The 26,745-nt window shown below is 35.0% G+C and overlaps 1 protein-coding gene across 2 annotated transcripts in view; it reads right to left on the minus strand.

Annotated features, from left to right (window-relative positions):
* The window catches only part of CEP85L (centrosomal protein 85 like), a 132,136-nt gene that overhangs the window by 80,168 nt on the left and 25,223 nt on the right, over positions 1-26,745 (minus strand). For both annotated transcript variants that reach the window (XM_054569877.1, XM_054569876.1), the window contains exon 3: positions 3,750-4,537. In XM_054569877.1, the coding sequence (XP_054425852.1) occupies positions 3,750-4,537 (788 nt within the window). The remainder of the gene's footprint in view (positions 1-3,749; positions 4,538-26,745) is intronic.

A 26,745-nucleotide genomic window follows, 5' to 3' on the forward strand; every position in this document is an offset into this window, starting at 1 on the left:
TTCTTCACTACTGTCCTTGAGATCCACTGGGAGCGCATAGGAATCCAATGGATAATATTGTGTAGAGGTACATACCCTCCATTCCTTTCCTATCCTCCCAGCCAACAAAAAAAGAAATGTAACAGGGACATGGAAAGAGATACACTCTTTCAAAAGAGAAAACAAGATGGTTGTTTTTCTCTTCTTGCGGAGTCAGATTTTGGGGAGGTTGGGAGGACAAGGGTGATGTACAATAGAGGAAAAAAATCACAGACAGTGGTGGACATTACACAGGGAGGCCTATATCCTAACCACCTGAGGGCGCAAACACCTTCTCTTCATTCACAAAGGAAAGTGCTTCAGAGTACTACACTACAAGGAAGGACCCCAAAAAAAAATTAGTTATAAAAAATTGTGTATTTATTATTTATTCTTACATGTTTAAACTTCAGTCACCTTCCAAGTACTCTCCATTTAATGCAGTACACCTATGTAGACATTTTTCCACTGCTCAAAACAGTTTTTGAACTCATTGATTTTGATGCCTTTTAGCTCTTCTGCTATTGCTTGTTTCCACATCAGCAAAATGTTTTCCTTTGAGGGGTTTCTTCATCCAGGCATCCAAGGAAAAAGAAGAAAGACGCTCGGGGCAAGATCATGTGAATAGGAATGGTGGGGCATGGGGTCATGCTATTTTTGGTCAAAAACTGCTGAACACCCAGCATGATGTAGGCAGGTGCACTCATGGAAATGGGCAAAGGCACTGAAAGTCTTCAAAAAAAATTCACGGAAGCTGAACGCAACCTCTCACAACAATGCCAGATGGTGCACTGATACAGAAGGGTTCCTAGTATACTCACCTAGCAGGGGAAGCCTGTAACGCAAGGGGTCCCCCCTCCAGAAGAGAATTCCTTGTTTTTGGGCTCCCCCTTGTACCTGCACTGTAGCTGATTGGGTAGCAAACCATGGAAATCATGAAACACTGTGCACATTAAGAGTGTGGGGCTGACTCAGTAATTATTCTGGGCTCAGTCCTAAGAAGAGCACTATTTACAATATTAACCATTTGAAGGGAAAAAGAGGAAGAAGTCTATGAGGATAATGAGATAAAATATTCCGAGAGCTACAAAATTCAATATAAATCTATTGTAGTGTTAGATCATGACTATCAGCCAAATTCCTTGTTATAAAATAGTTGTTTTTTTCACAACTATTTTATAGTTGTGAGAGTTTAGCAGCTGTGCTTAAAAATCATAAACATTCTCACATGGGAAAGAATGAGTTGATCATTATTGTGGCTCTTTATATAAAAACTGGATTAAAAGGAAGTCACAATGTTTTAAAGAGTCTTTTAAGAAAAAACTAAGATAAAAGCTTTTAAAATAATAAGGATAGTACTAGATACTCCAAAGAGAAGGTATTTAAGAATTTTTCTACAATGGTCCAAGAAGGGAATAGAAGAGAAGCAACTGTTTAAATACTGCAATTGAAATGTCATTTTTCTTTACCTACTATCATCTTCTTTCTCCAAAACATAAAGCACTATGAAGAGACCATTAAAAATAAGGTTAATCAGAAAGCAGAACCCTCAAGGGTGTATGCAAATTTTGTCCCTTAGTAGCTTTCTTCCTCGACCACGTACTGGGAAGATTTAAAGTTAAGTTTTGCTCCAAATGCACCTTTAAGGCCCCTGACCTGGCTGCACTGTCAAGGCTGGGAAAAACTTTGTTTGCAGCAGAAGTTCGCTCATTTAAGTAGAATGAAAAAAGTAGTGAATTAATACTCATTCCTTTAAATTCACCCAATTGTCTCAGTTACCTTTCTACAGCACCTACTTCAGGTTGGGGTAGAATACTCAGCCCCCTCAGACAACTCAAATTCTGTGATACCAACTGGAGAAATAACTGCCTGGCCCCTGTTCTCCTATAATGAGTATTTGAGAACTAAAATATAATAGCATTTTTTAATTAGATTTTCTATCTTTCAGTCTCTCAAATTGACAAATCACAAATAAATCTGGTTAAGTTGCTCTCTTCTGATTTGTAATTCAGACATCATGATGCTTCTGTCTAGATATGTGTTTTAAGTACACATAATCAAGATTATAAGAACTAGAGTTCAACACAAGAGTAAAGGAGGAACATTTGTAAGTGTTAAGTGGATGTAACACATTAGATTATGTATGCTTGGGGTTGCACTCAGCTTTGTGAGATTCCTAAGTAAGTGATCTCCTTATCCTTTCATAGAATGTATTTCTTCAGTCTTTATTATTTTTTTATTAGTAGCAGGAGTAAGTAGTAATTTAAAATTTTCACTCTCGAGAAATTTTGAAATTTTTGATAGAATTAATTTGTTTACATGAAATGGTGATCACCATCTCTTATCATTAGGGAAATGCAAATCAAAACCACAATGATGTATCACCTTGCACCTTTACAATGGCTATTATCAAAAAGACAAGAGGTAAGCACTGACAAGAATGTGGGGAAAGGAACACCCTTGAATACTGCTGTGAGAGTGTAAATTGGTACAGCCACTATGGAAAACAATATGAAAATTCCTAAAAAAATAAAAAATAGAACTACTATATGATCTAGCAATTCCCCTTCAGGGGAATTTATCCGAAGGAAATAAAAAAACACTAATCCAAAAAGATATGTACATCCCCACGTTCACTGAAACATTATTTTACAATAGCCGAAAGTTGGAAGGAACCTAAGTGTCCATCAATGGATGAATGCTAAAGAAAATGTGGTATATACAGTATAGAGCGAAAGTAGGCTACAGTTGTGAGTACACAAAACGGAGTTCATTCTTGTATTATTTATTAATTATTGTACTACTCTTTCCATACAAAAACTATCAACCTACTTTTGCCCACCCTGTACACAATGGGATATTATTCAGCCATAAAAGAGGAAGGAAATCTTGCCATTTGTGACAACATGAACCTTAGAGGGCATTATGCTATGTGATATAAGTCAGACAAAGACAAAGATCATATGATCTCTCATATATGTGGAATCTTAAAAAAAAGAACTCATACATACAGAGACTAGATTGTTGGTGGTTGCTAGAGGCCTGTATTATATATTTTAAAGTTGCTAAGAGTGTAAATCTTAAAAGTTCTCATCACAGGAAAAAAAAATTGCAACTATGTATGGTGATGGACATAAACCACACTTATTGTGGTGGATCATTCTGAAATATGTAAATACATCAAATCATTATTATGTTGTATACCTGAAACTAATGTTATACATCAATTATATCTCAATTAAAAAACAAAAAGAAACCTGAGGCTCACAGATATTAAATAGTAAGTGCTAGGTAGAGAATCACCCAGGTTCTGCATCTGACAGAACAGAAACAAAATGCAAGACCTCATATTCCCAGATTAATGTTCTTTGATACCAAGCCAGATCCTTTGTTTCTGTTTCAAGTTTTAGACAGATCCTTTGTTTCTGTTTCAAGTTTCTTTAAAACTAATATTTTTGTTTTGTTTATTTTTATGTCTACTGAACAAATGAGAAAGAAGGAAAGCAAAATCCAAGTGTTTCATGTTAATCAGTCTCAAATATTTTTTAAGTTTTGTTTATCAATGCAGTAGTTTTGGAGTTTATAGCATCTATGCTTATTTACTTTCAGGGGAAAGGAAAAGCAAACAATCTGTATCTATGAACACATTGTCATATGCTTTCTGAAAGTATGCTATTATTATACTCATAATATCCACTGGAGGGAAGCAAACACTAGATTTTGAGTCTTACCTGCACTGGTGTTTCACTTTCTTGTGGAAACTCTTCAATTTGCTGCTGTTGCCAAGGAGCTAAACTGTAAGAGTCCTCTGTAGTTCTACCTTCCAAAGGGTTTGTCCGCAACTGCTCTGTAAGCCACATCTGCGTCCTCACAGAAGGCTGAATGGGAACTCCACCTACTGCCTGTTGACCAAGCATTAAATATTTTGGAGTTTCAAAAGCCTCTGGGCTTGTCATATTGGGCTTGCTTTCAGGTAAGGCACTGTATGTCATGTCTAAGGCCTGTCTCCTAAGAGTGGAAGAAGCAGCTCTAAAATCCTCTTTGCTACAGCTCTCAAATTTATATTTGCAGTCCAGAGTAGATGATCGTTTTTTATTTATTTCCTTGTCCTCTAGCTTAAGCATCTCCATACTATCATGTAAGCAGCTAGGCCCAACTGTCCTTAGTTGTGATGTTAAAGCTTTGCCTCTCCCTGTCTTTTCCAATCCACACCTTGACTCTTCAGCATGTTCAATTCCACCCTGATTGCAGTGATCTGGGGCAGTGAGTTTGGATAAAGATGACCATTTCCGGAGAGGCCGGAAGTCCTTCATGTCTAGTGAAGAGTCCGGTTCCCCTCTACTGTGATTTCCCAATGTTTGCATGAGGCTTGTACTCCACTGGGAGCCATCTGATGTCAATGATTCCCTGTGTTTGGAAACTGAAGCGCTGGAGTGAGACGGCATGACATGAGCAGTAGGAAGAGTAACCAATGACCGACTAGGCTTAAAAGTTAATGTGCCACTTGAAGTTGAGTGATCTGGAAAGAGAAAAGAATGTCAAATTAGTTGTATTAAGAGGAAAAAAGAGGCAAAATGCCAAATGTCAAAACAAAAATCTACACCAGTTTCCCAGCACAAGTTTTCCAGAAGCATTTATCAAAGAGTGGTTATAATTACTATTATTCCTTCAAGTTTATGTGAAACAGATCGAACTTTCAAACATTAATTTCCAAAAACAAATATATAACAAAATATATGTGCATTTGCCATCTACTGAGACATAAATAGTGATTACAAACAGGTTTATATTCACCTTACTTAATATAAGTGTTGTACCTTTAAAAGAAAAATGCATCTCCCCACTGAGAGGTCTTACTCATAATCGAGCACTACAGGCTCAGACACAACTCTACCAAAAATGGTATTTTTCAGTGTCTTTCCTAAACTGTGGAAATCTGTGCCAAGTGTGAACATTTTAGCAGCTCTCCAAAACTCTTAATTCAAATCAGAATTATGAGTAAAGGAGCTCCTGCAATATTAGAAAATAATTAGAAATGGTTCTATCAATGTATCTGCAGATACATAATAGTTCTTAGGTTTCCAGTCTTCCCTAATGGCATCATCAGTGATCTATTTCCCAGGCTAGACCTCTTGAATATAGAGTATACTTTGGTTCCTGTCTTTACCTACACATTCACTAAATCCCCAAGTTCTAAGTTTTCACCTCCAAAACGATTACATAGCTATTGTCTTAGGTCAGGCCTTCACATAATATTATACTACACACAGAAATAGTTTTAGTAGGCTCTATGCAAACCCAGAGGATAAATAAGGGCCTCTATACTCAATGAACTTACCATCATGTGCCAAATTATCATCAAATGTACCAAATTAAAAGCAAAGATTATAATTGTTACCAGAGGATATCTAGAAAAGGGGATAGCAATTTGAAGTATGGGGTAGAGAAGGTTAAGTAGTGAAAAGCAACTTTCACAGTTTATTATATGTCTTTCCATACTGTTTAACTCATACTAGAATATATTTAAATATTACTTCTGAGATTTTATATTGCTTTAAAATATAAAGTAATGAAAAGAAATATTGAAAAAAGTGGTAAGATAATTCAGGAGAGAAAGAACCAGGCAAACTAATTCAAAAAATGGCATTCTACTAGGTCTTTGCATGGAATTTACTTGCCTGGAGATTAAGAGGGAAAAATAGTATGATGGAGGAATAAGCACAAGTATTAGAGTAGATATTTACCATATTCAAGTTTCTCATCAGATTCTGCAGAGTCTTTATACTCAGGAAAATTCCCACCTTGTAAGTCCAACCTCCCAAAATGATTTTTAGACTTCAAATTACCAGTATATACCCTGCAACTCTGATGCAGACATTCAGAAGCATCTGCACAAAATTTCAGTTTGGAAGTGAGTCACATGAGAAAATGGGCTGACTCTGTGTGGAACTGCCATTTGGGCTGCCATAGGCAATTACAGAGGCATCATCAGCCTTCCACAGGGGCAGCAGCAGACGTGGCCAAATCAAGCTCCAGCACAATGGCAGCATTTGGGCAGCACCGGTGGTTTTCTCCAGCACTTGTTGGGGCAGGAGAGTGAGTGACAGTTCTCAGAGGAGAGCTGAGACACATCACCAGCAAGCTGCACCTTAAGCCTGGTTTTCCAGCTCTCTCCCAAAATTCTGTGAGGTAACAAACACACTTAAATAAATTCCTCATCTGCTCAATCAGCCAGTCAGCCTCTTCTGCTGATTAAGAATACTAACTGATCCAAGTATGAAGCCAAAGAATGTGGTTCCAAAAGAAGAAAAGCAAATTATCCCATTTTATTGCAGTATCGAGTGTCAAGAAAAGCTGCTCAAGACAATTCTTGAAAGGTACAGGTAGAACAGAGTTATACAAGTCTTCAAATGCCCTCTAAGGAAAGAGCCTGGCCTTCATTCAACAAGAAATGTGATGTTACTGAAAGTTCCCAAACAAAGGACCAAGTGACAGGATCAAAACTGCACTTACAATTATTCTGTTAGCATACTGAGAATGGATTAAAGCAAAATGATTGGCAAGAGGGAGATTAACAGGCTATTGTGAAATCGGGAGAAGAAAACAGAGAATGTGCTACTGAAGGTCAGTTCTAAATAGAAATAGGGCACCCTGCTCAGGTGGCTCAGTTGGTTCGAGTGTTGTCCCATCCACCAAAGGCTGCAGGTTCAATCCCTGGTCAGGGCATAAACCTAGGTTTCAGTCCTCAGTTGAGGAGATTACAAGTGGAAACTGATCAATGCTTCTTTCTCTATCTCTGTTTCAGTCTCTCTCTCTTAAATCAATAAACATATCCTTCTCTATCTCTGTTTCAGTCTCTCTCTCTTAAATCAATAAACATATCCTTAGGTGAGGATTAAAAAAATGAAAAGTAGGAACAGGGCAAATATTCCCAAAATTCTATGGAATACTTATATTAATATAGTATTATATCTATTTATTATATATGTTTGTATTATATTCCTAAGCATTAAAATCACTGTAGCCTCTTAAAAATACATTTTTTTAAATGAGCTTCATATCAAATTTTAAATTTCCAGTTTTTTACATTGGAAAAAGTTACAAATAAAGATATAGTATACGGGTTAAGCATATTGTTTTGAAATCAGTACAAATCCTTTTTACACTTAAATCCTGGTTCTACCAATTAGCAATTATGGGCGCCTAACAAGTTACTGAACCTCCTTGCATCACAGCTACCTTATCCACGAAGTGGTGATGACAAGAGTGATGACTCAATGAAGTAACACACATAAAGGGCTCAGAAGAACTCCTGGCACAAAGCAAGATGTTAGTTATTATGATACCACCAAAAAAAAAGCTAAAAGTAAATGTTATTTTCAATATAACAAAGGCTAAGTGTCTAGACTACACAAAGAACTAAAAAAAAAAAACCCCAAAACTAACAAATCAATATTTAAAATATGCAAACACATACATGAATACATGTAAAAGCATACTTATTCAAGAACAGAGAAATGGACAGAAAGAATACACCCAAAACTTAATAAACAACAGTAACCCCTGCATAGTGGAACAGAAAAAGATAGATGCTTTCACATTTTACTCTATACAATGCCTTGTTTTATTTTTTTTCCAGAGTCAAACTTCTGCAAAGACATTTTGTTTGTGATCTCAAAGAGTCTGAAGTATCTCAAAGAACAGCGATCAAAGTATGAATAATAAATATATCAGGTGACTGGCTGCCTCACTTTCCATGTCACAGCTTAAACCTCTTGAGAGCAGAGGTCACCAGTCTTTGCTGCTACTTATATCTGAAAATGTGCTACCTTCTTGTCTTTGCTAATTCAATGTTTTCCAAATGAAGAGAAAATCACCAATTGGCTAGTATTGACTCCTACGAATCTGAAAACCATTCAAACTTGAGCATGCAAAGCAGTTACCTGGGATCTAGCCCTACTCCAGGAGACTGTAATTCAGGTAAAGTAGAGAGGGGCCCAGGAAATAACACTTTTTAACAGGTGACTCTGCTGTTCTATTTACAACAACATTTTTCCACCTGGACCTGTTTTTAGTTCTGAAGCCTTCAAGCTTAAATATCATTAAGTTCAACCATCATCTACATGGAGTTCTAATGTAAAACCTGATTTCCTGTGATTTCAGAATTCATTACTGTCAAAGCTAAGAATCATGGCTTAACCTGTTCACATACATATGCACATGCACACACATGTACACAATACGACATGAATTAATGAACAAGGAATTCAATATTTGACAGCATGAATATTTCAAAAAAGGACTATTATATCTTAGACATGAGTCTAGATAATATTGATTTTAACAATTTTAATACTTTAAAAATGTTATCTTGCCCTAATGAAACAGTCAATTAGAAGTTGATGCAATGCAATTCCTAATGTATTTTATTATACTACCTAATTGTAGCCACAAATCCCAAATGCGAATTATTACAATGGCATCTACCCCACATCTAAGTAACAACAATGAAAGCTGAATCCAGCAGAGGGTAGTTCTTTTAAAAATCAGAGGCAGGGTTCATAGCGCTCACAGAGAACAGGAAGAGCTAATACTTTCAGACAGATTTCAGCTTGTAAGGGAAAAATATAGGAGGACACCGCTGTAACCTGATAATGCAAGTGAATTATATTTAAGACAACATATTCTGAATTCTAAAGAAAATCCCAACCTCCTATTTTACTCTGATGTTATTCTTACTTGGCAATGGATGAATACATTGATCCTATCATCTATTTGTTTCTTTTTTTAGGGAGAGTATATCTCTTTACTCTATCCTTCTTAAAATAAGTAGAAATTGATTTAAAAAATAACACATCCTCCAAACCGAAATTATAACAATATAAATCATGATCCTTTACAGTTTAAGAAAAACAAAGTAGTCAGGAAACTATTCAAACCAGTATCAAAATATTCTGATTTTATGTAACAGCTTAATATATTCATCAGTCAATATTATTATATTTTATATTCTAAAACAAAAATGTTAACTTTAACCCAAAGTCAATAATTCAATTTTATACCCCATGATACTTTTTCTCTTTCCTGCTAATGACAGAATCATAAGAGAAAAAAAAGAACCAAAACATTTTTTAATGCTACATGTAACCCCACCCCTTTTAAAAAATAAAAACAAATGAACATTACCAAGCATTCACTGTATTTTTAGGAAAATATTTTAAAATATTCTAAACTATACTCTGGTAGGAAAAGAGCTACATACAGAATCTTGACAATAATTCAAGTAAAGAATCTCCAAGGAATGTATAATGTACAAGGCACTGTCCTAGGTAGAAGAGACAATGTGAATATATATTCACAATAAAAATATGAATATAGTCCTCCCCCTTGAGTTTCATAGTTTTCCTATTACACACACAGCTGCATAGCAGGACTCAAGTTTATCATAAGGAAACTACAAAACACCAGACAACGAGAACTGAGCCAGAGAAAAGTCAGGCTATTCATAAAAGAACTCTCAGTATGACAGCCAACTGTTCAATGGCAATAATGGAATCCAGCACACAGTGAAATAATACCTTCAAAGGGTTAAGAGTAAATCCTGGCATCCAAAACTTATTTGGAAAGGTATGTTATCCTTCAAGATTGAGGGCAAAATATATTTTCAGCTAAGCAAAAATAGAGCTTATCACCAACAGACTCTAAAAGAACTACTAAAATCCCCTTAAAAAAACAATACCTAATTGGTAGGTTTAAAAAAAAACCCCAAAATATTTGACAACTAGATATAAAGCTCAAAACAAGGGTAAATCAGGATTCCAATGTTTAAATATCCTTTATTTGTGAGAAAAGAAAAAGATTCTAACCACTATAATAGATATTCAAATTAGGGATGCATATTATAATTTCTACATTAACAACTAAAAGAATAGAGCTGGTACAGCTGCACTATCACAAGAATAAGAATAAGAATAAGAATAAGAATAAGAATAAGAATAAGAATAAGAATAAGAATAAGAGTAAGAATAAAGTTGGACCCCCTACCTTATACACAAGCATTAACTCAAAATGAATCACAGACCTAAATATAAAACTGTTAGAAGAACCCGTAGGTGTAAAGCTTCATGACAGGCCATGGTTTCTTAAGTACAGCACCAAAAGCCCAATTACCAAGAAAAAAAAAAAAATCAGACATCATCAAAAGCTTTTAAATTTTTGTGTCAAATGAGACCATCAAGAAAGTAAAAAGACAACCCACAGAATGGAAGAGTTTTTGTAAATCATGTATTTGATAGGGACATGTAAAGGACTCTTAAAACTCAATAATAAATACATAAATGATCCAATTTAAAAGTGGGTACAAAATTTGAACAGGCATTTTCTCCAAAGATATACAAATGGCCTTATTAAAGCATATAAAAAGATGTTCAACATCATTTAGTCATCAGCGAAATGCAAATTAAAATCACAGTGAGTTACCACATCACACCGGCTAGGATGGCTATCAAAATGAAAGATAATCTGTAGGCAATGAGATGAAGAAATCAAACTGTTCACACAATGCTGCTGGAAATGTAAAATGATGTCCCTGCTTAGGAAACTGTTTGGCAGCTCCTCAAAAAGGTTAAACATGAGTCATACGACCAAGCAATTCCACTCTAAGGTATAAACTCAAAAGAAATAAAAACATATTGATAGAAGCATTATTCTTAACATCCAAATGTCAAAATAACCCAAATGTCCATCAACCGACGAATAAATAAAAAAAAAGTGGTATTATACAAACAAAAGAAGATATTATATGGCCATAAAAAGATGTGAAGTACTAATACATGCTACAGCATGGATGAATCTTGACAACATTATGGTAAGTAAAAATCAGTCAGTCACTAAGGACCACATAATAGATGATCCCATTTATATGAAATGTCCAGAGCAAAGAAATCTATAGAGACAGAAAAAAATAGTGGTTACTTAGGGCTGGAAGGAAAGATGGGGAGTCACAGCTAATGGATTTCTTTTAGGGAGGCTAAAAAATGTTCTAAAACTGGGTTGTGGTAATAGTCACACAGTTCTGAGAATATATTAAAATACATTAAATTGTATACTCTAAACAGGTAAATTGTATGGTATGTGAATTATATCTCAAATAAAGCTATATTTTAAAAAGATAAACAGTTTATCATTTCTAGTAGACAAGCAAAAAATAGCATGAAGAGTCAATCAAGGCAGAAAAAACTTGAGAAAAGCTGAAAAAGCATACATGTTTTTTTTTTAATGCATCAAAATGTAACAATCATCATAGTAAGTGAAAATCAAAAAACAAGATTGTCCAAATAATTTTTTAATCCACTAAATATTTACAAAAGATATACCTAAAATATTAGGTCCTATTTTAGTGTTATTGTATCTACAGTCTGATAATGACTGCAAAAAAATTCATACAAAAATAACTGTTAAGAACACTAGGAAAACTGTGTGTCTGGTATCAATATCATTAAAAAAAAAAGCATGCTTTCCTGATTTTATTCTTTAAATTTTAAAGATAGTGAGAAACTTCTGCTTCCCAAGAATCAAATGTATGACATATTAGCAATTGTACATGACAGCAATAGTATGCAAATTCTGTGAAAATCTTAGTCCTCATTTTGTTACTGTCTAATCATTAAGACTATGTTTTCTTGATTATTTTATTTTTTATTTGCATTTTCTGAAGCTACTTCAAATCTCATTAAAACCAAAAAAATACGCAAAAAGTTCTGAAATTACTTGTTTAAAATAATTACAGAAGTTCACATATTAGACAGTTCTCAAGCCCTTTTTGTATACTGTCCCTTAGCAATCATTCACCAAAAAAAAAAACAAAAAAGATTTCTATTTTAAGCTTATATAAAGCAAGATGAAAGGTAAGGTTTGTTTTTTTTTTAAGGGCATTTACGATCTGCAGATAGATTATTGGCCATTAATTAAAGGAGAATCTGAGGTGCAGCTTTAAAATGTCAGCAATTCAATGCAAAACTCATTTTAAAAGCTGGTCAGTAAAAACAGACCCTTTATTTACACAAAAACTTACTTTTTTTCCCATAACTTTTAAAATTTCATACAACTGTATCACTTTCTGGATATCTCCCACTAATTTCAGTTTACGATTAACTATCATCAGGCATTTACTTACAAAAAGCCGTGTTATTTCTCTTCCATAAAAACTTTCACAAATCAAATTATAACCTGACCTCTTCAATTATGGGATGTGATTTTTTAAAAAGCAAATTCTCTCAGAAACAAAATTATTACTTAACGACTGATTCCAACAAGAAATTTTTTAGTTCTCTATCTGCAAGTCTGAGGAGATGTAGAGTCACTAACCTCTTCCCTAAACCCATGGCTTTGTGACTGAAGAGCCTTTCTAGGTCATAGCACATGGGCTCATCATAGGTCTCTGAAATGAAGTAAATTCAGCTCAGTATGGTCAGGTACAGGCATTCATACTCTACCAGGCAAGAAGCAAAATGATAGGAAAAAAAATTAATGGCTCAGTGGGTTGGGCGTCCTCCCACACACCAAAAGGTGGCGCTTTGACTCCAGGTCAGGGCACAGGCCTGGACTGCAGGCCAGGTCCCTAAGAGGAGTGCACAAGAGGCAACCACACAATGATGTTTCTCTCCCTCTCTTTCTCCTTCCCTTCCCCTCTCTCTGGGAGTAAAAAAATAAAATCTTAAAAAAAATAAATAAAGGGGGGAAAAAGGGAAAAAAAGTGAAGGAATGAATGCAATTCTTCTCTAATAAACGGATGCATGAGGGATGGATGGGTGGAGGGGTGGATGAGAGGGAGGGAGGGAGAATGGATAACACTGAAGGTAAAGATGAGGTCCATAAACAAACAAAATATACCTCCAACAATTTTAATTTCTGCAAACTTAATAAAGCTGTAAAACTCATTTCATTTTAAGCAATAATGTATATTACCAAAAAATAAATAGAGATAGAGGGTAAATTAAAAGGGTTATTTGGTTTGAAAAAAACATGAATCATAACTATTTTGAATACTGCCTTGAAATTATTTGATTTCACAAGCAAAAAAAAAAAGTATTCTGTGCATGCATAAACTTTGACCTACTCCATATGCAAATAATGGAGGTTAAATAAATTACTTGACAAAATACAAATCTCAAAATAGAATCCTGGTCTCCTGTTTCTTAGCCTAATATCACTTTAACTATCCTACACTACACCTCTTGGAGCTATCTCCCTTCTGAATAGTTATGTAACAGAAGGGCTAAGAGCAGGGCTTTGGACTTAGACTTGAAGAATCTCTCAGCTCCACCACTTGAACAGGTGTATAATCCTGGATATGTTATTAACATGCTGAGTCTTAAGTTTTCATCAGTAAAATGAAGATAATAATATTTTAACACAGAAGGATTTCTATTTAAATCAGGTATGAAGTATAAAACCTCATATTGCAAAAATTTATGGTAGATATTTTTGTTAAGTAAAAGTCAACTGACCAACTAATCCACTGCAATATCTGTAAGTCATGTTATGTAAGTATCCATTATCGGAGTCCTGAAAGTTTCAAAGCTATGAAGATGCAAAAATGTACTATTATTCACCCATGGACTGACCCCTAAGTAAAACAAATACAACAGGATAGAGAATGGTCTAAATATCCTTTACTTTACCTATAAAATGGGTTTATAATTGTACCTAACATCTAATTTTTGAATTAACTCTAACAATCATGTAAACCTTGTATCATAATGCCTTGTACACAGTAAATGCTCAATAAATATACAATTATTATAATTAAAAGTTCTCGACTTACTTAAAAATATTACCAAGGGTCTGAGGGTAAGCAGAGAATAACTGATATAAGATTGTTATGTGCTGTAATCTGTAATTGTATAAACTTAATGTTCTGTACATATGAGTTCACCATTTTACCTTATTTCTACTGTACATTTTTACAGGTTTGAACTTTTCTGTTGAAAAAAAGGAAAAAATGGAGTAAGAAAAAAAGGATATTTACATTAAGATGAGGTATTTTTAAAAAACCATTTGGCAAAATAAACAAATAAAACCTAATCACTGTAATACACAAGCAAAGAAAAGAGAGAACCCTGGGAAATTTTCATGAAGTCCCCCAGAAAACTGACACTGGTGAAAATTATGTGAATATACTAAAAGCCACTGAATCGTACACTTTAAATGGGTAAATTGTACGGTATCTGAATTCCGTCTGAATAAAAGCTGTTCAGAAAGAAAGAATGTATGGCTTTGTCTCCTAAATATCTCCTGAATTATCTCATTTTCTCCTTTCCCGCTGCTTTTTATGAACAAGTCACCATCAGCTCCTACTTGCAAGGCAAGTGGTCTCCTGGCATCATCCAATCTTGCTCTCCCCTGATCCATGCTCAGAACGCCCTTGCCCCGTCCTTGACCACGCCCTTCTCCCAGCTCATACTACTCTCATTCTCCCCGCCCCCTTCAGCCCTGCCAGTCCCTACTCACCTTTCGGGCCTCAGCTTAAACATCACTGCTGCCACGGGTCCTTCCCCTCATCCAGTGGCTTTAGGCATGTCTCCTTTCCCTGTGCACTTTCACCGATCATACTGCTCATCGTATCTGATGATAATTATTTCTCCACTGGACTTTATATATACAATGAACAGGGAAAATGTTTAATTCTAACCCCTAGTATAGTACCTGACACATAACAGACACTCGGTAAATATTGGCTACCTGAATAAATGCTTGAACAAGTCCTTACCTTAAACGGTCTTACTTCCTTCATAAGATAAAGACAATGCACTAAATAGTAACTTTTCTGCTTTTTCTTCCTTTCTAATATATATTCACAGGATGGCCTCAAAATTTATATTACTCAATGGCCCTCTTATTTCTTGGTAAAAACAACTAATGAAGGTACAATTAAACTGAAGTCCATTTTTATCAGTTCCTCCTATTTGAAATAAATGAGGTTAATTAGATAAGAAAATTATCTCCAATACTAATTAGCAGTTGGGAATTATTAAAAAAAAAATTTAACTGTATCTGTGCCTTTTTTAAGTGAAATATATAAATATGCTTAACAATTAGCCCAAATGGACTGCTAGAAGCGACATTGAGAACTCAGATTTTAACAGATAAAAAGAACTGCCTGTGAACCTGCCTCTCTGGTGCCACGTGACACAGGAGGGGAAGACTGTGCCATGGAAGGCTTCAAAGCCAAGCCCAAGCAAAAAATAAGTTCTTTTTTTTTTTGTTGGTCCTAGGGTCCCAGTCTCCCAGTTTCCTCTTGCTACTCCCTTAATCACTCAACTCTCACACCACATCTAGGTTACGCCCTACACAACACGTGCTACATACTTCAAAAACAACTCCCTCTCAAACTAATTTCTGTGGCAACAGCAGCTATTTACATGGCCTCTGGGTCTTGGCAAAGAAAAACCTAAGAAGAAACCAGTGATCTGCTGGTGTAGCTTATGTTACAATTTGGTAGGCTCACAGATACATCTAGCCTCATGTCACAGGTCTATTTCCTACCAACCTGGAACTTGACACCCTATGCACAAATAAATTACCACAGCTAAAAAAAGTGATGCTGCTAATGTTAGTGTCTCAACTTCTTGTTAAATGTAAAAATCTCACACCCTTATTTAGCATTATTTTAAATCTCAAAATATTATATCTAAAAGCAAATCACCCAATGGCAATTTCATAGCGCTGTTCTGCCACTAACAGTCCCATCCCTGCTGAGATTCTAATGTAATCCTCGCCTCTGTTTTGCTCTCTTTCCAATTTTGCAGTTCTTGAAAGACAGCAATGATTCAATAAGTATTTATTAAGTGAAAAGTAAATGAACCTCTAAAAGCTGCAGGTGAGAGTAGAAAGGAAAGGTATCTCTATATAATGGTCACTTATAAAACTGGATATTGGTAATTCACAGTGCATTTATATTCTGTGTTCAGTTACTCTACTCATGTATGAATTTTTAATTTTTAAAGAATTAAAATAAAACACAACATTAAAATGAAAAAGAATACAGGTTATTTTTCAGATAATTCATAGGAGGCTTTGAGGATTTAGCAGTGTCCAAAGAGCATCATTTAGAACACCAGTTATCACCAAGAAACAATACCAAAGAGCAGAAAGGGTAGAGGGAGAGTAAGGGGTCTAACTAGACAGTGTCATTCTGTTCGTTTAAGGTTTGATAACTTACTTCACAGATGTACTCTTTACTTGAAGCAATATACCACAGAATTTAAATACACATTATTCCATGTACTTTGATCTATATCCCCAAAATTAAATTTACATTTAGTATATACAGGCACACCTATATTCAACCACAATTGTATTACAAAGATAAAGAATTACTAAGATAAATAATTCAAAATGTACTATTCCAGTTTAAATATTTGAATTATATAACATCAACATAAGTTATTTGCAAACTTCAGAAGCTAGTAGCAAAACAGGCTCTTTCCTCTTAAGTCATCAATTTCCAACCAATCTTTATATTAAAAACTCTGGTGAAATCATACTCTTCTACCTGGCTCACCTTCATGTGGGTACCTATTGGCATAGCAGCAAACTATGCTGTGAGACTCCAGGGGAATGTTCCCTCCTCCTTCCTAATTAAGTCTGTACCTCAGACCTCACTGGAGAACTCCTTCAGGAATTACTGACATTATTCCTTCCCCCCCATTTCCAACTGAGTGACAGAACTCTTAGAAATTACAAGAATTCTATAATCTAAACTCTTCCCTAACCCAAAACTTTACATCCCACCATATCCACTCTAGCTAAGTTTCTCTTTGCCAAAAATACCAGGACAATCCCACTGCAGTGAAGCTCTTACCACTGTCAAAATGATAATAATACAGTTAAAGGAAGTTAACTAAAATATTTTCTAGATATATTGTAAAACAAACTCAGATTACATTTGGTAATACTGGTGCAAATTTCACGTATAGTATTTAGAAATTAATATATTTCTATATCATGGTAATTCTCAGCTTGGAGTTACAGTACAAAGGAGAGGAACTTCTTAGCTTAGTCTATAATATTTGGAGTTTAGTAAGGATAGATTTGTTTAATTTTATAAATGAGAAAAAAAATAAACACTTTATAGATCTATGGTTAGTTGATGACAAAAAGATTTATATAATCAAAGACCAAAATATGGAAAGCACATCCACATGAAACTGATATGTAATAAGCTAATACACAGCATGTTTTAAAGCTGACATGATATTATAAATATAATAACCAATTAGTTATGTTCTAATACAAGGCTATTTTCAATATTCAGTAATCCTTCACAATGGTTAGTTCTTTGAGTCCCTTCCATTAAACAGGCTGTGAAGCAAAGCAAACAATGAAAAACAAAAATTATAAATTATAAGACTAAGAACACTTACTAAAAAGAAGGCAAAGAATAAATAGCTCCCATAAAGTGGATCTCATGAGAACTTCACAAAGACATAAATTCAGGAAGGAAAACATACTAATTGGAATCAAGTGTTACATAAGCGCACATACCAAACTTTCCTTCTAGTTTTTAATAATCCTGCTAAAACTATTTCCTGTATTCAGGTAACATTTTTAAATAACTGATTTTTAACAAGAATATACACACTTCACTTCTCTAGACCATCAATAATAAATGTAACCAAAAGCATTCATTATCACACCAGTCACTACAATCATAATTTTGATTCATTTTCCACAGAAGTCCCAAGCTTCTGCTATTTATTGTAGGTCTTCCGGAGTCCTGTTATTCCATCTTATTTTCACCCACCCTTTCTTATAATCCTTATTCTTTCATAGAACTCTTGCCCTATTTGTCTTTTGTCTTCAAACTTTTACACTGCTTTATCCATACAGAATAGCCTCTAAATAATACTACCTACTAAGATTATGCCTTAAACTCAATGGATTCTTTATTTGAGTGTTCTGTATAGTGCTATGTTACATACTAGTAAGGTTACTTGTTGCTTCATGTAGTAAAAAGAAAAAAAAGAAACCCAGCAGGAAAATGAGTTGGAGTTCAATTTGAAGATAATGGCAAGAACTAATGGAAGGCCAAAAACTACAACATTTTCATATCAGCCCAAAGAGAGAGAGTGTCAATCACGTATTGTACTCCTAAAAGATTTAGGAACTTATATTTAATACTTGATGGATTATTCCATGAAAATATCAATGATTTTGCAACAATTAAAACAAATTTGTTTTAAATTAATTCAAAGAATAAAAAGTTTTCTCATTTTCTGCAGTTTTCTAAATAGCAATAGAAAAGATGAGTAATCGTATAATTACACACAGCAAGATCAAAGACTTTCTAGAGATTACGAAAAAGACACTATTATAGTCCTATTCCCAATGAGGTATTTTCAGGTCCTCCATAAGTCATTACGAAAAAGCATCACCCCAACCCTGACATAGTGTGGCCTAGGCAGGCTCTCCCTAGCTGAGGGAGGAAAACTCCCAGCTGGACCCGTATTAATACCATAATATTCTATAAAGGCTGAAGTAAGTGATTATAAAAACATTATTAGTATTGCCTTGGCTGGGTAGCACGTTGTCCTACCGGGGATGCAGGGATGCAGGTTCAATCCCTACTCAGGGCACATGCCTAGGTCACAGGTTCGATCCCAGTAATGGCGCATAGGGAGGAACCGATCTATGTTTCTCTCTCACATCAATATCGATGTCTCTCTCTCCCCTCCTCTCCAAAGTCAATAAACATATCCTCAGATGAGGATTTAAATAAGTAAGTAATAAATAAATAAGAAACATTATTAGTATTGAGTTCTAAGGTAAAGCTTTAAAAAAACTAAAGAATGTATCTCTTGGTCGCAAGTAAATTTTAAGGTGTCATAAGAAAGGAACAAAGTTTTTAAAAAGTATGATTTGCTTAAAGCAAACAAGCTTTACAATAACACTAAGAAAATCCCAGAGCATCCACTCTGCAACTTTTAAATCCTCAGATCTTTTATCTTTCCCATATCATTCTCTCCTTTAAAAAAAAAAGTTTATTTTTAAAGTTAATTGATGAGTGCCCTGGCCGGTGTGGCTCAGTGGTTGGAGCATCCTCCCGTAACCAAAGGATTGCGGGTTCCATGCCGGTCAGGACACATACCTAGGTTGCGGGTTCCTCTCAGTCTGGGCACGGGTGTATGCGACCCCTGGTCCGGTCCAGCGTGGATCCCCGGTCTGGGTGTGTATGAAGGCAACCAATCGATGCTTCTCTTGCATCGATGTTTTTCTCTCTCCCTTCCTCTCTTCCTTCCTCTCTCTCTCTAAAAAAGCAAATGAAAATGTCCTCGGGTGAGGATAAAAAAAAAAATTTTTTTTTTAATTAAAAAGTTAATTGATGAGGCCAAATAGCTTTAACACATTTTGTTTAATTTCAAAGCAGTTCTGCTTTATTTTCAACTCAATTTAGTTCAAATTACCCTCCAACAATAATTTTATGCCTTTCTGTTTAACCACATAGTCCATAATAAAGAGTGTTGTGGATTAAGTTGTGCCCTCCATAAACATACATTGAAATATTGACTGCTAGTACCTATAAATGTGATCTTATTTGGAAATAGGGTCTTTGCAGAAGTAATCGAGTTAAGATGAGGTCATATTGGAGTAGGGCAGGCCCTAAGTCCAGTGACCAGTGTACTTTAAGGGAGGGGGATCTGAAGATACAGAGGAGACACAGAGGAGTGGGCCCTGTAAAGGAGGCAGAGGGCTATGATGCCACAAACCAAGGAATGCCAAGGATTGCTGGCACCACCAGAAGCTAGAAGAGGCAAGGAAGGAAAATTTGTCCCTAAGGCCTTTGAGGGGAGCATGGCCTTGTCCATACTTTGATTTTGGACTTGTAGTCTCCAAACCTATGAGAAAATGTATTTCTGTTGTTTTAAGCCCCCTAATGCTATGGCAGCCCTAGGAAACTAATACAGGTGATGTATGGGTTAACAGTTCTAAACGTGCTTTACCTGTGTACTGGAAACTGAACAAATAAGTAAGTGGATGGTAGACAGTGGAAGGCATCTCACTGCTGGGGAGGAAACTTATAGGCAAGCAAGGTTAAAAGGCTAAAATGACCTCTGCTGTATTGGATTATAGTCAAAGACATCAGTATGAACTCATGTTTAGCTTAATACAGATACTTATAGATAGATAGAGCAATAATTACAGATAGTTATGTATTTACAGTTTGCTACACATACTTACAGAGCCTAGTCCTATCCTCTGTAATGGCCTAGAAGCAATGATACTCCAGTGATAACAAGCACTCCCAGTGCCTAGATCTTGGTTTTTAAATACCATTCTCCAATAAAAGGAACCAGGGCTCTTTGGGGAAATGGCTGATTCTAATATAGGTAAAATATAAGATGAGCATGAAACACCTTACAGTATCCCAAAGTAAAGAACTGTTCAAAAAACAAAAGGATGGGAGTAGGGCACAAAATATCACAGAAGCCAAGCTGAAAGAGTTTCCAATGGCCAAAGCTGACGTAATTTGAGCGACAAAATAAATGTAACTGAATTATAACCCTAAAGATAAAAGAAATATAGATAGTCCATACTGATTATCAATAAATGATTGAATAAATAAATGAAAAAGAAGAGATGGATCTTTCTTATGAAAGAATTTGAAATAATATCTGTAGATATTTTTCTCCTCCATGACGTGGACCTCGGTACCCCCACTCCCATTTTGAGTTTGGGTTGGGCTTAATGACCCGCTTCCAAAACTAGAGTATGGAAAGGGAAATAGAATCAGTTTTACAGTGCAGAAACCTGGCAAACATGTCTCAACCAAGTGATCGAGGTTAACATCACCAGTGATGTCATGTGAATACAATGTGCTCCCTAATATGATATGAGTGCTTTCATCTCTGTAGTATTATTCCCAAAAGGTACAGCCCTAGTCTAATCATGAGAAAACATCTCACAGATCCAATCTGAGGAACATTCTACAAAACACCTAACCAGTCCTCCTCAAACTTTTAAAGTCATAAAAAAACAAGGAAAGAGTGAGAAACTATGACAGACCAGAGGAGATTAAGGAGACATTACAATTTAAAGCAATGTGGTATTCTGGATAACAACTAGGAACAGGACTTCAATGGAAAAACTGGTGAAATGCTAAAAAAGTCTAAAGTTTAATTAAAAATAAACATGTATATGCACAAGCCCATATTGATACAAATAACTGAATAGGTAAAGAAATGGAAGAGAAGGGGTAAAACATATCTTAAAGAATAACTACAAATATTCAGGTACTTCCTCTGCTAGGAGGTAGAGTTTAATCCTCCCCCTCTGACTTGCATTTACAGAATAGCATATGAAAAGCGGAAAAACAAGCCCTGTCTAGGTAGCTCAGTTGGTTACAGCATCATCATCCCAATATGCCAACATTGCTGGTTTGATCCAAGGTCAGGGCACATACAAGAAGCAACCAATGAATGGATAAATATGTAGAACAACAAATCTTTCTTTCTTTCTCTCCCCTGCCCCACTCTCTCTCTTCCTCTCTCTTCCTCAATCAATCTCTCTAAAATCAATAAATTTAAAAAATTTAAAAAGGGGAAAATAGTTATTATGCAGTGGAGAAACCTAGTAAGTCTGGAACATCAGTTACTAAGCCTTTTTTGATAACTGTTAATACAAATTTACAGCTTATTCCTGAATGTGCTTGTTGCTGATTTAGGACTCAGTCCTGTGGGATCTGCTAAGGAAATTTCTTACTTACTGTTCTGACTTACAGCTCACAAAATGTTAGCTCTTTCCCTTGTTCTCCCTGTCATCACAGGTTGTTTTGTTTTGCTGAGTTTTTGTGGAATTTCAGAAAGGAACAAAATTAGAGGACTGTATTCATTCAATCTGTTGTCCTGAAGTGGAAATTTGCTTGAATTTCTTTCTGGGTCAGTAAGTACATGGCTATCTCATTATTTTAACTGGATACAGGATAAAATATTTAACCTTTTCACTCGATAGACACTTAAAGTTGTTTCTAATTTTTCACCAATCAGTGTTATAGTGGGTATTCTTGCACGTAATATCTTTGTTCACCTGTGCGTATACCAAATGAAGAATATATACACGTCACATGTTATTTATAAGTAATTTAACCCCTAGGTGTTTTACCTTTTTCCACCACAGGGCTATTGTGAGAATTAAATTAGTTAACATGTGAAAAGTGCCTATAACATAACAGCTACATAGTTGTTAATTATCATTGTCACGTTGCCCTCTATAAAGGCTGAATATATGTACTAGTTGTTAGAGTACTACTTTTCCCATCTTTGCTCAGGCCCTAAATATTACTGTCTATTTGGGGGACCGGAAAGGGGGCAATTTCAATGGTGAAAAGCAGCATCTCACTGTTTCGATTTTTACTTTACTATGTCTGAGTTTGATTATCTTTTCAATGTTTATTGGTCATTTGTATATTTCCAAGAACTGTTTCTTTGTATCTTTTATCTATATAATATTTAAATTATGAGACATTTTAAATTTTATAGGTGAATACCTATTTGAGGGCATTGTTCTTATTTGTAGGAGCTCTTTAAATAATATGAATATTACTTCCTTGTTAGTTTTACTACAAATATTTATTCCCAGTATGTCCCTATTTTTATTTAGTATCTTTTATCAATGTTCAAAATTTTGAATTTTTACTAAGTCAAATCTGTTTCATGACTTGCTTAAGAAGAATATTTCAAACATAAGAATATAAAATTAATCCCATAGATCCTAATACTCTTACGATTTTTAAAAGAAATCATTAGCCCTTTACTCCATTTCAAATTTAGTTTTCCTATGGTTTGGGGTCAGGATCAAATACTACTTTTTTCGGGCCTAATCTTTCCCTATTGTTTTGAAATGTTGCTTTTATATTATGTATTAAATTTCAAACAAGCATGTGTTTTTAAAAGTACTTGGGGTGACATGTTTGCTAGAGAAATGCTACATATAAAATAGAAATTCTAGGCATTCGTTATATCTAATTTGTTATTTGGTTCATCTCTTGGAAACTGGCAGAAGGACTTTTACTCACTGTATGTTCCTTCCAACACACCAAAAAATAGGCCCCATGACAGCCTACTTTACTATTAAATGCCCAGGAGGTTAAACCCAGTTATAGGCTTATTTCAATGGTTATATCTCCTTGGAGAATAGACCAATTCTAGGAACCTCCAGTGATATGAATTAGGTCCTATGTATCAATTCACATTAAAAATTATTTTTTTAAGAAATCCAATATAGAAAAGTTTAAAAAAAAAAGAGGAAAGTAAATCACAAAGCATACACATGATAACCCAGCTTTATTTTAAAACCTGTGTGTATGAGAATAAATGCATAGCAAAGATCCAGGAGAATATGCAAAATGCTAATAACATTTGTAAGCTCTGAAAACGAAGCCAGGTTGGAAAGGGAGAAATAACTTCATTTTCTGCTTGATATAATTTTATGAAGGTTGAAATTTTTCAAGGACGATAAATTTAATAATATTTGAAATACAAATTTACTTTTAAAATTATGTTCCTCTTTATGTTTTAACTGTGCATTTTTTACCTTTTTAAAGCTGGGGGGAATAGAAGAAATACATTTTAGTTGACATTAAGGAAATGTTTTTACAATCATTTTTTAGTTTTTTTCTTGCTTCATTTTTTATTTCATTTATATAATAACAGAATTTCTGGTTCAAGATCACTGCCTGAGTTCATGAAGTTATATTCTCTCCTGCCCAAGGCCCACTGAGATGACAGAAAAGTAATATGGTGCACACTCATGACAATGAACAACACAGGACCATCAGCAAAAAGAGATTAGAACAAAATTCCAGCAGCTGGAAAAAGAAGAAAATATTAGTTACTGAAACATGACAAAAGAATATATAGCATATGAGGCATGTATTGGGAATGTAGTATAGAGAGTTAATTTGTCTGAGGGAACATCAAAGAGGCTCTAACTTCAGAAATATCAGGTACAAAAACAGACTAAAAACATGAAAATCTACAGATATATTGTTTCATTGAACAAAACTGAACACATACCAGTCCTTATTCTATGACACAAAATTAAATTGGTTTGGTTTGGTTTTTATTTCCTTCCTGAAATCAACTTCTTTCTTTAGTATATCAGCTTTCTCTTAAGGGACTCTGAAATCGACTTTCATAGTAATACACATAGAATAAAATCCTAAAATGCTATTTCAGATCAATCAAGTAGAAAACTCCACTACACAACTGTCAATATACCATGTCAATTTTATTCCAAGGGCCCAAATATGAATGATAATACTTAAAAAAAAAGAAAATATCTTTGAAGTAGCCAGAAAAAAATGACAGCAGATCTGTCATCAGAAACCATGGAAGCCAAAAAGAAGCGGCACAATACTTTTCAAGTCCTGAAAGAAAAGAACTGTCAAACTAAAATTGTATACACAATGATTCAGGAATGAAGAGGAATCAAGACATTCTCAGTTGAAAAAAAACTAAGATAATTCATCATAAGCAGGTGTTTCCCCCCCACAAAAAAATGGCTAAGAAGTTCTCTAAACCAAAAGGAAATATTTAAATGAAACTTGAAACATCACAAAAGAAGGAAGAAGTAAAAATATGAGTAAACACAATAGGCTGTCTTCTCTTGAGTTTCTTATATTGTGTGACAGTTGAATAAAAATTATAATGCTGTGTGACATGGTTATAAATATATGTATAGAAATACTTGGAACAGTTTTGCTATAAATGGAGGGTTAAGGGACATAAAGGAGGTAAGGTTACTATACTCAAACTGTTAAAATAAGTTACATACATATAAATTATATATATAATATGTATTACGTATAATGTAAAGTAATATTTAATGAATACCTGGAACAACTAATAGAAACACTATACAGAGATATGCTTAAAAATACTATAGATAAAACCAAGTGGAACTAAACATATTCAAGTAACCCACAGGAAAGCAGGAAAATAAAAACAGAAACAAAGAAAGCAAACAGAAAACTTAATTAAATTAATTGTAAATGGTCTAAATATACCAATCACAAAATAGAGACTGGCAGAATGGATTAAAAACTATGATCCAAGTGTATTCTAGTTACAAGTAACTTACTTCAAATATAATGGTACAGACAAGTTCAAAGTAAAAGAAGAGAAAACATATACCATTTAAACATTAATCAAAAGAAAGCAATATGGCTGCATAAACAGTAGATGTCAGTACAAGGAAAATTACCAGAGACAGGAAAGGGACTTTATATAATAAAATAATGGCAATTCCAGCAATATATAGCATTATTAAATGTGTATGCATCAAACAAAAGAACTACAGTTTGTGAATCAAAACTTTATAAAACTTAAAAAAAAGAAAACAACCTACAAATTCCCAATTATAGTTGGGACCTTTATAAACTCCTCTCTCAACAATTAATTAAGCAACTAGACAGAAATTATCAAGAATATAGAAAGGCTTGGTTCAAGATGGAGACATAGGTAAACATGCTTTGCCTCTTCACAAAACCACAGAAAGAATTACAACTACACTTCAAAAAAATAACACCCAGAATACATCAGAAAGTCAAGTTGTATGGAAGTCCAACAAACAAGGATTTAAAGAAGCCACATTCATCCAGAGAGGTAGGAGGGGCAGAGAGGTATGGAGGCACAGCGTGGCACAGAGAGGAGGTGAAACAGGTGGTCCCACATTCACATGTGGTGGATAAAAATCAGGAGAGATGCCTTGGGAGCAAGTGATCCCAGACTCAAGCTAGACAGCACAGCCCAGGGTTCTAGCACCAGGAAGATAAATCCCCATTACTTCTGGCTGTAAAAACCAGTCCGGGTTGGAGTAGCAGAAGAAACTGTTGGATTTTCAGTAGATTCCACTTATAAGGGGCAGCACAGACTTAGAAAGTACACAGAATGCACCAGGACAACAGCTGGAAGAGTGCCAGTTGCACAGGGCAAGTGCTGCACAAACCTCCAGAAAACAGAGAATGGCACTGTCACCTCTCCAAGCCCTCCCTCCACACACAGCCGCAATGCAGTGAAGCAGGTCGCCACCTACCCCCGCCCCCGACTCAGCGATTACCTAAGGCTCCACCCCACACAATTTACAGGTGCCTTTTCTACAACAGTCATTCTAGTAAGACACGGAGTCAAAGCAGCTCTACCTGATACACAGAAACAAACACAGGGAGGCTGCCAAATTGAGGGGACAAAGAAATACGGACCAAATGAAAGAAGAGAACAAAACCCCAGAAAAAGAACTAAACAAAATGGAGATAACCAAACTATCAGATGCAGAGTTCAAAACACTGGTGATCAGGATGCTCAAAGAGTTCACTGAGTACAGCAACATAAAGGAATAAATGAAGGTTACACTGAGTGAAATAAAGAAAAATCTACAGGGAACCAATAGTGAAGGGAAGGAAGCTGGATTCAAATCAACAACTTAGAACATAAGGAAGAAATAAGCATTCAACCAGAACAGCAAGAAGAAAAAAGAATTCAAAAAAAAGGAACATGTATAAAGGATCCATGGACAAAGCCAAAGGGGAGTAGGATTGAGAGTGGGAGGTGCTGGTGGATGGGTGAGGAGAGTAGTGGAAAGAAAATGGAGACAAATGTGCTTAAACAGTAATAAATAAATAAATAAATGATTTAAAAAAAAAGATAGCATAACGTGCCTCTGGGACAC

This window comes from Pteronotus mesoamericanus, unplaced genomic scaffold, assembly GCF_021234165.1.
Source record: "Pteronotus mesoamericanus isolate MK-2021 breed Mesoamerican mustached bat unplaced genomic scaffold, CSHL_Meso_final contig_20, whole genome shotgun sequence".
Classification (NCBI taxonomy): Eukaryota; Metazoa; Chordata; class Mammalia; order Chiroptera; family Mormoopidae; genus Pteronotus; species Pteronotus mesoamericanus.